The sequence below is a fragment of the Microplitis mediator genome, chromosome 7, assembly GCF_029852145.1.
Source record: "Microplitis mediator isolate UGA2020A chromosome 7, iyMicMedi2.1, whole genome shotgun sequence".
NCBI classification, from domain to species: Eukaryota; Metazoa; Arthropoda; class Insecta; order Hymenoptera; family Braconidae; genus Microplitis; species Microplitis mediator.
The window spans coordinates 22,915,418-22,930,264 of record NC_079975.1 but is presented as its reverse complement, the minus strand read 5'-3'; the positions used below and the strand labels follow the sequence as shown (position 1 = coordinate 22,930,264).

The following is a 14,847-nucleotide window of genomic DNA, read 5'->3' as shown; positions in this document are numbered from 1 at the left end:
AATTTACTTTAAATTTAAAATTAAAAATTTAAATTAATAAGAGGTTACAAAAAAAAAAAAAAAAAAAAAAAAAACAGAGAGCAAAACTAAAACTTACGATAGATAGTCTTTTGTTATTACCGATGTCATGATATTGTCATGATTCATGATCATAATCATGATAAAAATGATAACGCGGGCAAGTTTAAAAAATAATAATAATTTAAGTAAATAATTAATTCAATGAATTGTAATTATTGTAATAAGTACGTTGTGATTTTTTATAATTATTATCAGCATAAGATTTAGCAGGACCGTACTGATAAGAACCATAAATCGGATTTTCACTTTTATAAGGACGATTTCTTTCAGCGACTTGTTGTCTGTAAACAAACAGTGGCCGGAATACAATAGACTCTGCCGTTTCTAAGTCATCTGACTCTGATTTATCTACAGAACGCTGTCTTCTTATTACAGTAACTGGAGAATCTGCTGGTTGTATTAAATCTTCATCTCCGTCATTATGATGAGCTTCGAGATTTATTGATCTGGCCATCGAAGGCCGAATCGCGAGACGTATCAATGGACTGTCACTTTCTGAATCGTATATATAATCACGTGTGTCATTGAGATCTGACACTTTTAAGACTGTGCCCAGATGAATTCTTTCTATTCCCCCACGATTACTTGTGATGACTTTTTTTGGAAGACCGTAGGCTTGGACACTGGCTTCGGTCAGTACTGACATGATACTAATTAATAATAAAATCTATGAAAAATAATAATTTAAATCAGTAAATTAGTTTTATAATTTATCGGTTGATTAATTAAGGATGATCCTGAAGTTAGCAGACAACTAAAAATTTTTGGATTTTTTTTTTTCAATAAATCAATTACAAAAAAATAAACTAAAAATATGCACATGTAGAAAATTTTAAAAACTACAGGTGCAATTTTTTCAAATATTTTTTTTTTTATAATTTATTGTTTAAAAAAAGATCCAAAAATTATTAGACGTCGGCTAACTTCAGTATCATTAATTAAGGGGGGAAACGGGTCTGAGATACAAAAAAAAGAGAATGTTTTTGTGATTTTTTTTTTCAGAGTACTTTCATTATTAAAATTCTCAAAATTTGTGACATTATTAAGCATCATTCCAAGAATATTCTGCTAAATTTTCATAAAAAAATATTAAAAAATAAGCCAGTGGCAGTGGGGAGAGACGAGTCATTAAAAAAGTCTCCATGCCGTAGGCAGGATAACTCATGACTGCTTCATCTGAATCAAAAAACCAAAAAGATTTCTTTAGTACATAAGTTTATCTTAGATTTGAACGAAGGAATTTTTTTTTCAATAATTACTTATTTTTTAATTAAACAAAAGGAAGAATTTTTGGGAAAAATCAGAGTTTTTTGATCGCGCCTTTACCAAAAATTCAAAAATGAATATTTTGTTTATTCCTTCGTTCAAATCCAAGATAAACTTATGTACTAAAGAAATCTTTTTGGTTTTTTGATTTCAGGTGAGGCAGTCATGAATTATCCTGCCTACGGCATGGAGACTTTTTTTAGCGACTCGTCTCTCCCCACTACCACTGGCTTATTTTTCCATATTTTTTTATGAAAATTTCACAGAATATTCTTGGAATGATGCTTAATAATGTCACAAATTTTGAGAATTTTAAAAACGAAAGTACTCTGAAAAAAAAATCTCAAAAATTTGCTTTTTTTTTTTTGTATCTCAGATCCCTTCCCCTCTTTATTGATTGATTGATAATTAAAAGTATATAATTCACTTACTGTTAGACCAGCCATAATTATTATGAGGTATTTTCCGTACTTATGGGTTACAGATGATAATTAAACGAGAGTGCTCGTGTATCTGAGAAAGAATATGCCTCAGCGAATTTATATATCCACGTGGATGTAGATATAGAGGAGGAAAATATAAACATAATTAAAATCATAATTCATAAGAATCTCTCGTTTATATTTTTCTTATGGATTGACAATAATAATTTAATAACTCATGTATGTAAACATAATTATTAACCCAGTGCTTTATGAGTTCAAGACTAGAAATATATTAATTTTTATTTCCATGAATTACTCGATTGAGAGAGGAGAAATCTCAGGCTTGATGACTCAATGCCAGTTGTTCTTGAGCAAGTGTGACGAATGATAAATAATTAATGAAAAAGAAAAATAAAAACATGTGTTCAGTGCAATGTCCTAAACTTGCTAACTGATGGGTCATCTGTTACTTTTTTCGACTAACGTTACTTGTAAACTTATTTTTTAATTTACGTACAGTAAAGATATAAAATGACGAAATTAAAAATTTTTTTAACAATGAGCTGGTATACAAGTGACGGCATCACCTTCCCGGAAGTTGATTTTATGTGAGATATTATATGTTTGTTACATGTGTGGTTTAATTGACACGAGCATTATTCATCGGTAATTTAAATATTATTTTTTTATGATAGATTTTTTATGTGATATGATGACTGATGACTGATGGCTGATGAGTATTCAAATTCGACGTATGAAAATAAATTTTTTTTTGTTTCCAAAAATGGTATCTTATCTCGAGTCAAAAAACAAATTCGGATTTGAGTCTCAAAGTTCTCAATGAGGTTTTTGAGGACCAATTTAGAATTTTAAGATTGACAACAATATAGGAAGTTATCCTAGTTTAGTCCTCGAAGTAGTAGTTATGACCAATTTTACCACTTTGAGGACTAAACTGGAATAACATAATCTGGATTAGAGCCTCAAAATACTCAAAACATACAGGAATAATTTTATCCGCATTTGAACCTCAAAAGTCTCATTCGACGTATTCTCTCCCCTCCCTTTTCTATCTCAAATTTTTCAAAGTCCGAAGTATAACTTTCCATTCGTTGAGGATTTTGAGGCCTTAGTTTATAATTTAAAATCGTTAAATTATTCGGGTTCGCATTTAGACCTCATAGTTCTCACTGAGGATTTTGAGTACTAAAGTAGAGTTACTTTCCGGACGGCAAATAAAACATCAAAGGAATTGAGGATTTTGAGGACTAAACTAGAATTTATTTTTTGACGCGGGATGTTACCTCGGATTTACACTTTAGAGCCAGTTTTGATCACTTCAAAAATTGAAATAAAACGATTTGTATGTATATTTTTGTTGCAATATATTATCATATATTTTTAAATATATTAACTATAGGATATGAAGATCTATACAGAAATTTCATAACAACTTTCATGGGGAGAGTGGCTTTTTAATTCGTTACGATTTGTTACAAGAAAGAGGGGGTTGATAAAAATCAATGACATGTACCACAGATGAATTTCGATTTTTCATATTATGCGAGATTTATTTCAAGTACTCATAGAAAAAATTTATTATCGATTTTGAATTATAACTAAGACCTCAAAATCCTCAACGAATGAAAGTTTTACTTCGGACTTTTAAAAATTTTAGATAGAAAAGGGAGGGGAGAGAATGCGTCGAATGATACTTTTGAGGTTCAAATGCGGATAAAATTATTCCTGTATGTTTTGAGTATTTTGAGGCACTAATCCAGATTATGTTATTCCAGATTAGTCCTCAAAGTTGTAAAATTGGTCATAACTACTACTCTGAGGACTAAACTAGGATAATTTTCTATACTGTTGTCAATCTCAAAATTCTAAATTGATCCTCAAAAACCTCATTGAGAACTTTGAAACTTAAATCCGATTTGTTTTTTGACTCGGGATTATAATGCAACATATTTCTTGTGCCAAGAAATTATTTTTTTCTGTGAATTTTACTCAAACAAGACAATTTTTTTATATTATGGCGAGGAGGGGAGTTCGTAGGCAATTTTCTACCCAGTGTTCCATGGGCGAGGGGGAAGAGTCAGCGTTACTTAATTTATGGATGGCCCTAAAGAATTTAGCGAAAAAATGAAGAACTGGGTAAATAAATAATCATTTTGGATGCTATTGACAATACTGAGATAATTATTTACATTAATTGTATAATAAACTATACAGATTAGTCTGCGTCGTCATAATTATAATAATTCGGACGCTTGCGATACGCATATATGTATGGCTGATAATATCTCTGATTGTAAGACTTTGATTGACGAGCAGCAACCTCTTGACGATACCTAAATAGCGGTCTAAAGATAATGTCTTCAGCAACATCCATGTCATCTTTTATCTGTTAATGCCCATAAAATGACACTCAACATTTTATTTAAGATTTACATTATTAATACATTAGTATAATTTTATAATAATAATATTAATATTAATTATAGTTAATTAATTAAACGTAATCTTCAAGAGCTTCTTAACTAATTTACCTCAGCCGAACTGGAATCAGATCCATCCTTTGATTCATCAGATTGATCTGTCGGAGGAACTGATTCGACGGCTACTGGTAAAAGACTCGCTACCAGAGGACTTGCTGAGGTTTTATTTGCAGTGGGATCTACCACTGGTACCAACGGTACTAAAAGTCCTTGGCCAACATCTAAAGCGCCTGTTATATTTGGCTGCAGTACAATTGGTGATGATGTTGTTTGTGTTTTATCATTCAAATTAGAGTCATCCTGTAGTAAAAAAATTTTTTTAAAAAGTCAAATATTTGAAAATAAAATCTTACGTTTTATATTTTTTTATATGACCTTCTGGCATAAAAAAAATCATACTTGTGCAGACCAAACAAACTTGACCTTTTGTACTAATTATGAATATCCGATTTATTAATTTACATATTTTGGTTTTATAATTGAATATATATTAATTTATTATTAATTATAGTTCATATTTAAAAATTATAAAATTGTAGAGCTGTCATTTTTTTATTTTATTTTATTTAAATATTTAATTTATGAAACGTCAATACCAAAAAATTAAATTGAGAAAAAAATGAATTTACTTTTGAATGAAATTTGCGGAGAAACTATAGATTTTAGAAAAAAAATTTTTAAACAAAAATTGGAGAGAATTAAATTTTCTACAAAAAAAGTATCTTAGCTAATTTACGTAACTCTGATAGTTTCAGAGTTATAGAGAAAATAAAGGATTAATTTTTGTTTAAATTTATTTTGTTGCAATTACGTCAAAATAATTGGATGTACGTAAAAATGTAAAGAGACCTTTTTTATAGAGAATTTTATCAGCTACTAAATTGTTCATATACATTTTTATCATATCTGTATTAGTTTACCCGAAATTTCAATTTTTCTGTAATAACTTTCAAATATAACTTATAAAGTTTGTAATAATAAAAAATATATTAAAAAAAAAAAAAATCGACACTTAGTAAAGTGTAAAAGTGTACTTCGGCGTGAAATTTACTCCGAAGGAGAGTTTATTTTAATATTAAAACTCCAAAACTCCGAGTGAATTCGAATTGAAAAAAAATCCACAATCACTCCAATTTCACTCCCGATTTTTTAGTGTATTTTTTTTCAAATTTAATTTTAATTAAACATCTTTTTTTTTATTACAAACAACGCAAAATATAATAAAATAATAAAAACAAATAATTAAATACCTTTTCCACAGAATCTAAGAAAGCATTTGAGTGAGAACTGGTTTCAGTAGTCGTGGGAATTCCGCTGGCAGTCAATGACGATGACAAATCATCAGCATACACAGTATTAATAAAAATAATTAAAACAAACCAACCAGCCATAGCGACAGCCATAGGACACGTATAATTATTTATCTGTAATTAGTTTATTATTAAAACTTTATGTTAAATCCCATGGTTAGCGAATCCATTGTTATATGACGACATACATCGAACGGATATTTGCAATTTTAATTTTAAAAATATTACCTTAGCCATCATTGTCCTCACGTCACTTATTCATATGTGAATATAACTCTTATCTAAATTAATCGTCCGCAATCCAATCAATTTATATATTCACCATCGCTCCTATTTTCGTGACGTTACTATTGATAATTACAAGTAATTAACACGCACAAAAATTAACAGCACGTTGTTAAAATATTTTCAATGGAATTTTCACAAGGTCACGGTTGCACTATTAATTTTTTTCATTTTTTATTGCGTACAACGGTGCAACCAGGAGGAACGATCTAATGTAGGATCTTTTTTTTAAGTCACTTAGCACATAATTAACAACGTATTTGCGGAAACATCTTGTCTCTATATATATTTTCAGGTAAAGTGCTGAGAAATATATATAAGACTAGACAAAACTTGTACATCATTCGCAAAACTTATTTCAAAGTTAACGCATCGTTAAAATTAACATTCAAATATGTCGATTTTAAGTGTTAATTTATATAAATATTATTTATTACTGTCCTGTGTTTTTGTAATTATTTTTAAAAGTACAAGTGCAGCAGCTGATAATAATAAAGAAATAATAAATTCTACAAGTTCGGCTAAAGTTGAAAATTCAACTGCAGAAAATTTTGCAAATTTTGACAGTTCGCTTGAAGATATTGACAGTTCTACTAATTATTCATCGAGTGAAGAAACAACGACAGCCAAAGCGGCTCAAGAGGAACCAAAACTACCAGAAGATTTGATATCTCAAGATGTTTTACTGGATCCAAATATTGTACTCGCTCGCTTGTCACGCCGAGATATTGGTGATGCGAATTCACGAATGGCTTATAATTATAATTATGGAGACAGTAATTGGTACCCACGCCGGCGGTTTGATAATAAAAATAATAAATATAAATTTGATAAAAAAAATTTTGAACGTCGGTATGATACTCCTAAGAAAATAAGAATTTATCCTGTGTTTCCTGGCAAATAAATTAGAATTTATTGTGTTTATGTTAATTGAAAATATTAAAATATATTATTTATTATATTAATTAAATATTTATATTGATTCTATAATAATCATATATTTATGTACTTGAAAATTTATTAATAGTTTATTGTGCAATAAAAGAATATATATATATATATATATATAAACTAGGGATGTGCAACTAATTTGATTTTTCGAATAATTTGAATTTTTCGTAAGTTTTCGAATAATTCCAAAGTTTTCTTCGAATGACTTGATATTGTAAAATTTTTTTTGACAATTCAAATTTTTATCAGAGATAACCAGAGCCCAGACAAGAATCTACAAAATAATTATTTTTGGTTACTGTACAAAACTAAGCTCCTCTTTAAATAGAAATTGAAAGCTGATTAGAATTGAGTACAGTCGAATTCTCCATTAACTCGGATTCCATTATCTCGAAACTTCCCCTCAATCTTGACCCCCACTACAAGCTACACTGTCTCCCACCCAATGCTACCTTGGTGGAAATTTTTCGGACTTTTCTCTGAATAACTCTGAAAAAGTTTTTAGAACTGAGTTTTTCAGAGAAAATTCGGAAAAATTTCCACCAGGGTATACATTTGTATGGGTCTGTGTATATTTATATGTCATCATACATGTGATATAAGTGCGCATGCGTATAGTTTACTTTTTAAGGGAGAAAGGGTATCCGTTAACTAGGAAATTTCAAGAAATTTTCGCTTCCTGTGGATTAACTGTCCGAGTTAATGGAAGTCGATTGTAATTCAAAAAATGACGACTGTGATTCGAACAACCCTAATATAAACATACATATATATTAGGCTGGCAATATTTTTTCACCTCTTTTTGTTTTTTTGAAGCTCAGGTGAAAAAGGATTAATTTAAAAAATTTAAAGACTTTAAGTTTCAAGTCATTAAAAAATTTTATAGCGGTCACTGAAGAATTTATAAAATTTCAAAAATAAATGAAAATACATTTTTCTTTTTTAATCTTTGGTTCTTTAGTAATTCAAAATTTGTCATACGTCGGAGAGAAATATATCAAAATTTTAAGTCGTAATATGAATATTTGAAGGTCGCTCAAAACAATCGGAAAATTTAATTTCAAAAATATTTAGCGAACTTCAGTATTAAAATTTTGACTTCAAATTTTAGTAGAATTCTCTGCGACCTGTAGGAAAAATTTTGAATTAGTAAGCAACCAAAGATTAAAAAAATAAAAAAAAAAATGTTTTCGTTGAGTTTTGAAAGATTAAAATTCTTGAAGGATCTCTAGAAAATTTATGATCAAGTCATGTCAGCTTGAAAATAAAAATATAATTGCCTCCCTAGTATATAACATATTAATTATGAGTATTATATATTATAGCATTATACAATAACGGTTAGATGTGACGTATGTTTGGACAACCGTATGAAAGGACGAGCGAATGAATAAAGACGCGATGTGAGAGGTGTGAATGAGGTAAGTAACTAGGCGTTAACTATACACTCATTACAAGCTTGATGTTGGTCAGATATTTTCTTAAGTATTTGAAGTGTAAGATATAAAAAAATTCAGACAAATTTAAAACTGATCCTTTGATTTTCGGATTTTGTAGACCCAACCAAACCGCGAGACTAGTGATTTAATTCATTCTTCCGAGGTTTCGAGGCGGCTGCCGAAAATCCTACGCAAGTTGATACTCAACATAAAATTTTTTTCGCCACGACAGATTGATATCTACGGCCTGTATCATGGATACATCTGTCTTAGACATCCGTTCGATGCCTTTTATCCAAATCCCGATTAAACAGATGTATTGATGATCTACGTCCTGATATAAATCCCAACTATAGAGATTTCCATAACACAGAAACCCAGTGATAGAGAAAATAGATCACCCCATTTCCAGTTACGCAGATAAAAAAATCATCCATGTCTCAAAAGCAAGTGATCCATTTGGGATGACAGCCAATAAGGAGAAAAAAAAACTTCCAGAAAACTAGCGACCGTAATTTATTGACGACAAAGTAGACATCGGATCAGCAACTTTTTGAAATGCGACATTAATAAAAAAAATTTTTTTTTCTTGTAATGATAGAATTACGAGGATAATTCTGAGCCAAGTACTTAAAGTTTATCTTAAATTTTAATCCAACAATATTGTTACACTATTTAAATTGTAATACCATAAAAAATTTTAAATACTATAAAAAAACTTGGCTCACCACACCGAGAAACGTCCAGACCAGCAGACAATTCTTTCAGTTTCTATAAAAAAACGAAAAATATTCTCATGTTATTTATTTCTTAAAAAATTATTCCTATTTGAAGCTAATTCTTTTCTCACCTCGGCGGTTGTAATTCTAAATTATCTGCAAGACTCATTTCATCCGGAAGCAATCGTTTTTACTGTGAGTTTTGAAATCAACACATCATCGAAATCTTCACTCCAACTGCAAAAAAAAAATCCAAAACTTCTTTCAGATTAAAAAAAATAACACGAGTGTGACTGTAGCAGACATCAGACAAATTTAAAATTATAAATATATAGAGAAAAAAATTTAAAAAATAATATTCATAAAAAATGCACTTATTAATTTGAAAATTTTTTAAATGAGCATTTTTAAAAATTTGATTTTATTAATTATTTACTCTATTTCTTCATAATTTTAAATTTGTCTGATGCCTGCTACACTCATAAGTGTGCACACATAAAAATAACTAATAATGATTGAGTATTTTACAGTCATTTTCTAAAATTTAATTCAAATTATGGCTTCGTAAGTTCGGAAATTTATTAATTACCTTAATTATCATCTTCATTGTAAATAATTATTAAAAAATAATTGGATGAAGTTTCAGTGACGACTCAACACATGACCCTGAAGTTAACAGACAATTAGTAATTTTCTAATTTTCCTTTTTTCAAAAAATCAATTACAAAAATCCAAAAACTAAAAATATGCACATGTAGAAATTTTAAAAAACTACAGGTGCAATTTTTTAAAATATTTTTTTTTTTGTCGTCTAAAAAAAAATCCAAAAATTATTATACCTGCTAACTTCAGTATCATCTCAACACTCGAATCCAGCCGTGATCTTTGTTAGTTCCTGGTTCGGAAATATAGACTTCAAAATTTTCCTTTTAGTAGCAATTCACTCTCTATCCCGTCTGATGAATGGAAAAATCGTTGGCTACAACAATAAATACCATCGTCACGTATTACAAGAATTAATTTTCACGTAATTTCATAGTTCATTGCATTTAAAATATATCTTACCATTTAAATATAATCAATTTTCCAGTGCGATGTTTCAATATCTTCGAAATTTAATTCCATTGTCGTCACTCCTGGAACACCTTAAATATTTTGCCCGAGAAAAATTGTGACCGAAGACAGTAAAAAATCTTTCAAATAACGAACGAGTCCATTGACTACTTACTAGACATATATTTGTATGCTACGACACAAAAATTCCGGTCGTTTGATAGGCGGAAAATAAGAGATCAAAAAGTGAAATACGAAAATTTTTTGTAATTATAAAGGGATGATAATTACAAAGATTAATGTAAGCCAAGTACTTGGAGCTTAGCTTTACACGATTTAACAATATTGTTGGATCATTAAAATTAATCAATAGTAAAAAATTATAAATTAAAATCACTCACCACGCCAAGAAACTTCCAGACCAGCAGACAATTCTTTCAGTTTCTATAAAAAATAACGAATAATTTTCATCAGTCAACGTGCAATTATTTATGAAAAAATTATTATATCATAAAATTTATGTTTCGTTACCTCGGCGGACGTTATCATAAATTTTCAGCAACTGGAGCAGTTCAGAAGCGAATTTGAGTATCTGACTTTCTTGATGACCACAGCATTAAAATTAACTTGACAACTGAAAAATAAAAATTTCAATTTACAGTATCGGTAAAAAATAAATAAAACCGAATACTTAATGTTCATTGAACACCAATAAATTTGTTAAAATGCTACTGAAATGATGTTAATTTATCTAAATAATTAATGTCGTAGAATTGATTAGAAAATTATTTTTACCTTGTTATATTCAATAAATTTTTTTGCCCGGTAATTTTGATCAGCGACAGCACACAGGATATTTGAACGGCGACTTCTGTAAGCTTCAGCGCTGATGTCAATTTTTTTGAATTTGAATTTCCCTCTCGGCGGCCATGTTTGACTGATGTCTAGCTACAAACTCTGGTGTTGTTTCATCAGGATCCATTGTCTCGACATCGATACATTTCTTTATTTTTTTTTTTTTTTTTCAGTATTTTGGAACCTGAACCTGAAATACGAATTCAAAATTTTTATTACTTTAATTTAAGTAATTATTTTTTTTTTATTGAATATTTAAATATTACAGCTTTGATTAAATTAAATGAATTTCTTTATAAAATTTTTTTTTTTTTTTAAATTAAATCTTTCAGCTCGACTTTTATTTCAACAACATGATAAATATAAAATATTTGCTATTTATTTGACAGTTTAAAAATAAAACACGAAAAATAAATTATTCAAGCGTAGAACAGTCAGAATTTAAATAAGAGATTTTGGCTGATAAATAGTGATATCTAGTGATTTACAAGAATTATTATCCCAATATATTTATCATGACTTAATGAAGCTAATGTGATACTAATTACCAATTATTTTTTTTATTTAATGCAATAAATTAATTGATAAATATGCAAGTATGCTGGAGATTCACCGCGGCTGCGGACATGACACTTTTTGTGGTCTAAAATCCAACTCACCGAAGGGAGATGGCGCACAGCGACTACTGGCGCGCGAACTTCAAAAACGCGGGAAGTTTGAATTTCGTTTTCTCAATTAAAAAAACTACCGGACTATTTAATTAATTTTAATTAGTAAATAATCATTCTTATGATCATTTTTGAAAAATAAAATATTTTATCAAATTAAATTTTTGTTTTAATTAATTTTCATATCTGGGTTTCTAATGAGTGTGAATGTGGCAGATATGAGATAAATTTTAAATTACAAATAAATGAATTAAATAATTAAAAATATATAAAAAAAAAATGCATATATTGATTTTTGAATCCTATATATAGATGTGCATTTTTGTATTTTATTCGATTTTCATTCAATTCACATATTTTTAAATTTTTAAAATGAACAATTGTCTGCTACATTCATACTCACGAGTCTCTACGAGTTATCGAGACATCGACAAGATTCAAAAATCGACCATAAGTCAAAACTTATCGAATAAAAAATATTTAATAACCTAAAAAATCTTTTTTTTTACGTGTAAAAAATTGAACAATGGAATTTACAATTAATTGCAATTTCCGGTTATATTTTTTAAAAGATTCCGCGAAAAAAAACATTATTGTCAAATAATTTAATTTAATATTTAATCATTTAAAAAACATCAAATTATAAAATTAATTAATTTCCAGTAAAAAAAAAAAAAAATAAAAAAACATTTAAAAAAATTTTTAAATCAACTTACATTTGCCGCCATTTTCACTACCAGCCAGTCAGCCACAAGCACTCTCACAAATTAATAATTTAACTTTAATCACACACTAAATAATTAAAATTATTGTCACAAATAAACACAAAACTCTAGAAATCACTTAGGGACAATAATTTTAATTAAACTCGAACATTTAATTATTTTTATTCGCGTGTTAAAATGCTGACAACGAACCCGGCGTATGATGACGCGAAAACCAAGCCGACACTGAATTTAATTTATTTCAATGTTTACGTCCACTGTCACACTCTATTTATTATCTCAAAATATGTTTCGATCACTCAAGAATTTATTTAGAGTAATTAGACATGTGTAATTAAGCTGTGTAATAAGAAAACTAATTATTTAAACGAAACGCAGCGGTGTAGTTTCAAATAACAATCGACTGGGAGACTGACTGAGCTCAAGGCTTCTGCGCATGACGACAAAGCTTCTGCTTTCTACTGCGCATGTCCGTTGCGATAGTCGCCGCTGCAGCGTCTGCGTCGCCTTAAATTTTATTCCTCCGCCATGACAGTGACGCGCAGGTTCGAGTTTGCGACTTAATTAAATAATTAACTATTTTTACGATCTAATTAATTAAAACTCGTGCAAATAAATATTCTCTACTATTCAACGGCCATTTTGTGATAATAATTTCCTTTGTACTCTAAATATAAATCACTAAAATAATTTAATAACTTCGTCAACTTTTACACCGTCCAGATCTTGGCGTTCGTTGTCGTTCACAATTTAAATTAAAAATCAGTTTACTGACTGTCATTTATTATTATTTATAAATAAGTGAGTGTAAAAATTATAAGTGAGTAAAATAATATTTTTTTTTCATTCGGAATTTAGTGTAAAAAATATTTTTTAAGTTGTGAGTGTTTGCCGCCATTTCAAATTGTGTTGGTATAATTTTTTTTTTTTTTAAATGAAAGTGTGTGAGTAAAAGTGATTTTAATTTTATTTAAAAGTGTTGACAACAATAAGTGTTTTAATTATCATTGCATTGTAAGTTAATTATTTTTTTTTTGTGTTCAGTTGAAGTGTTAGAAAGTGATAGGGGGAAATAAAAATTAAAAAAAAATGCTGGTGATTTTTAATGATACTGAAATTTACCGATGTCTAATAATTTTTGGATTTCTTAAAAAACGATGAATTATAAAAAAAAAAATATTTCAAAAAATTGCACCTATAGTTTTTTAAATTTTCTTCATGTGCATATTTTTATTTATTTTTTTTTTTCAATCAAATTGTGAAAAAAAAAATTCAAAAATTGGTAATTGTCTGCTAACTTCAGTATCATTCGTGATTTTTATGCTGAAGTTAGCAGACAATTAAAAATTTTTTTTCAACAAATCAATTAAAAGAAAAACAAAGAAACGAAAAATTGCACATGTAGAAAATTTAAAAAACTGTAGGTGTATTTTTTTCAAAAAATTTTTTTTTCATAATTTATCATTTTTTAAAAAATTTAAAAATTATTAGACGTCGGCTACCCTGATTTTAAATCATTTTAAATACTTTTTAATCCTTCAAATCATTTCTAATCCTGTCTCTTATGGACATTTAACGTGTGAAATCATTTTTAATCATTTTCTTTAATCAGGGTAATTTCAGTATCATGATTTTTTCCAACAACTTAATTTTCAAATAATATTCTATCGTTATTAATTATTATCATCTATATATCAGTGATTTAAAAATTATTTGGTGATTAGCTAAGTGTGTGTATTAAATTTTGTGCATTCAATAATTTGTGTAAAAACAACTTTTCCCTGACCTGGAAGTTTGCCGCCATTTCAGCTTCTGATAATGTAAGTTTTTAAAATTTTTTTATAAACATTGTTGTAAATATGTCAACTATCAATACTTAGTGTCAGTGGAAAATTTTTACCACAGTATTTTACACTAGGTCTAAATAGATGGGATCAAAATTAGTTTTTTAGAAACATTTACCAGTATTTTATTTTCTCAATTATATTTAAAACCGCAGAAATTTCTTTACCTTCTGCTCGTGCTACATTATGTACGTTATCAGCTTTTGAACACTTACGGGTTGCTGTATAAAAAAGTTCTACCCGATAAAGTTACTATTGATACTCCCTGATAGCCAAGTTGCAGAGAAACTGACGTGAAACTACAGCCGCAACTGGACACCACGTTGCCCGCAAAAGTTGATACTTCCAAAGTTGATCGACACTTTCTGAGAAAATTGGTGGCAAAAGTTGAAAATTCAATAAGTTGACGGTAAGTTGCCTCCCATTTTCTCAAGAAACCTGCATTCCAACTTTCTCAGAAAGTGGAGGTAACTTGTAGCCAAAAGTTGCTAATGCTAAAGTTGTCGACAGTTTGTCGTCAAGTTGGTCGCAAACTAATGAATACCAACTTTTGTACGAGAAACCCTGGTTATCAGGGGCTATTACCCAAATAGCCAGTTGAGTTCAACCAACAGTCAAATTAAAGCAGATATTTTACGTATATGTGAGATCAAGATAAAAAATTAAGTTAAAAAAAATTGACTTCGATGAGAGATCTCATGATAATCAACAATTTAGCTTAGAAA

The 14,847-nt window shown here is 28.8% G+C and overlaps 3 protein-coding genes and 1 long non-coding RNA gene across 5 annotated transcripts in view; 1 reads left to right on the top strand and 3 right to left on the bottom strand.

Annotated features, from left to right (window-relative positions):
- Nucleotides 1-48: 48 nt before the first annotated feature.
- Nucleotides 49-1,905, bottom strand: LOC130670916 (uncharacterized). Its single transcript, XM_057474545.1, has 2 exons — nucleotides 1,779-1,905; nucleotides 49-748 (listed from the first exon to the last, which is right to left on the bottom strand). The coding sequence occupies exons 1-2, from the start codon at nucleotides 1,791-1,793 to the stop codon at nucleotides 215-217; spliced, it is 549 nt and encodes a 182-aa protein (XP_057330528.1). The 5' UTR covers nucleotides 1,794-1,905; the 3' UTR covers nucleotides 49-214.
- A 2,039-nt stretch (nucleotides 1,906-3,944) lies between these two features.
- LOC130670915 (uncharacterized) lies at nucleotides 3,945-5,953 on the bottom strand. The gene is made up of 4 exons (XM_057474544.1): nucleotides 5,812-5,953; nucleotides 5,524-5,697; nucleotides 4,325-4,573; nucleotides 3,945-4,179 (listed from the first exon to the last, which is right to left on the bottom strand). Exons 1-4 carry the CDS (start codon nucleotides 5,821-5,823, stop codon nucleotides 4,009-4,011), a joined length of 606 nt encoding a protein of 201 aa, XP_057330527.1. The 5' UTR covers nucleotides 5,824-5,953; the 3' UTR covers nucleotides 3,945-4,008.
- Nucleotides 5,954-8,926: 2,973 nt separating this feature from the next.
- On the bottom strand, nucleotides 8,927-10,278 carry LOC130670918 (uncharacterized). Its single transcript, XR_008990448.1, has 4 exons — nucleotides 9,817-10,278; nucleotides 9,567-9,643; nucleotides 9,109-9,214; nucleotides 8,927-9,029 (listed from the first exon to the last, which is right to left on the bottom strand). It is a non-coding gene; the product is annotated as an uncharacterized LOC130670918 (long non-coding RNA).
- A 2,684-nt stretch (nucleotides 10,279-12,962) lies between these two features.
- LOC130672172 (tachykinin-like peptides receptor 99D) overlaps nucleotides 12,963-14,847 on the top strand; it is a 267,298-nt gene continuing 265,413 nt past the window's right edge. Inside the window, exons 1-2 of one of the 2 annotated variants that reach the window (XM_057476535.1) lie at nucleotides 12,963-13,292; nucleotides 13,977-14,098. The gene's annotated coding sequence lies outside the window, so the exon portion shown is untranslated. Of the gene's footprint in view, nucleotides 13,293-13,892; nucleotides 14,099-14,847 lie in introns of those variants that run through there. The other variant, XM_057476536.1, reaches the window with a different exon arrangement.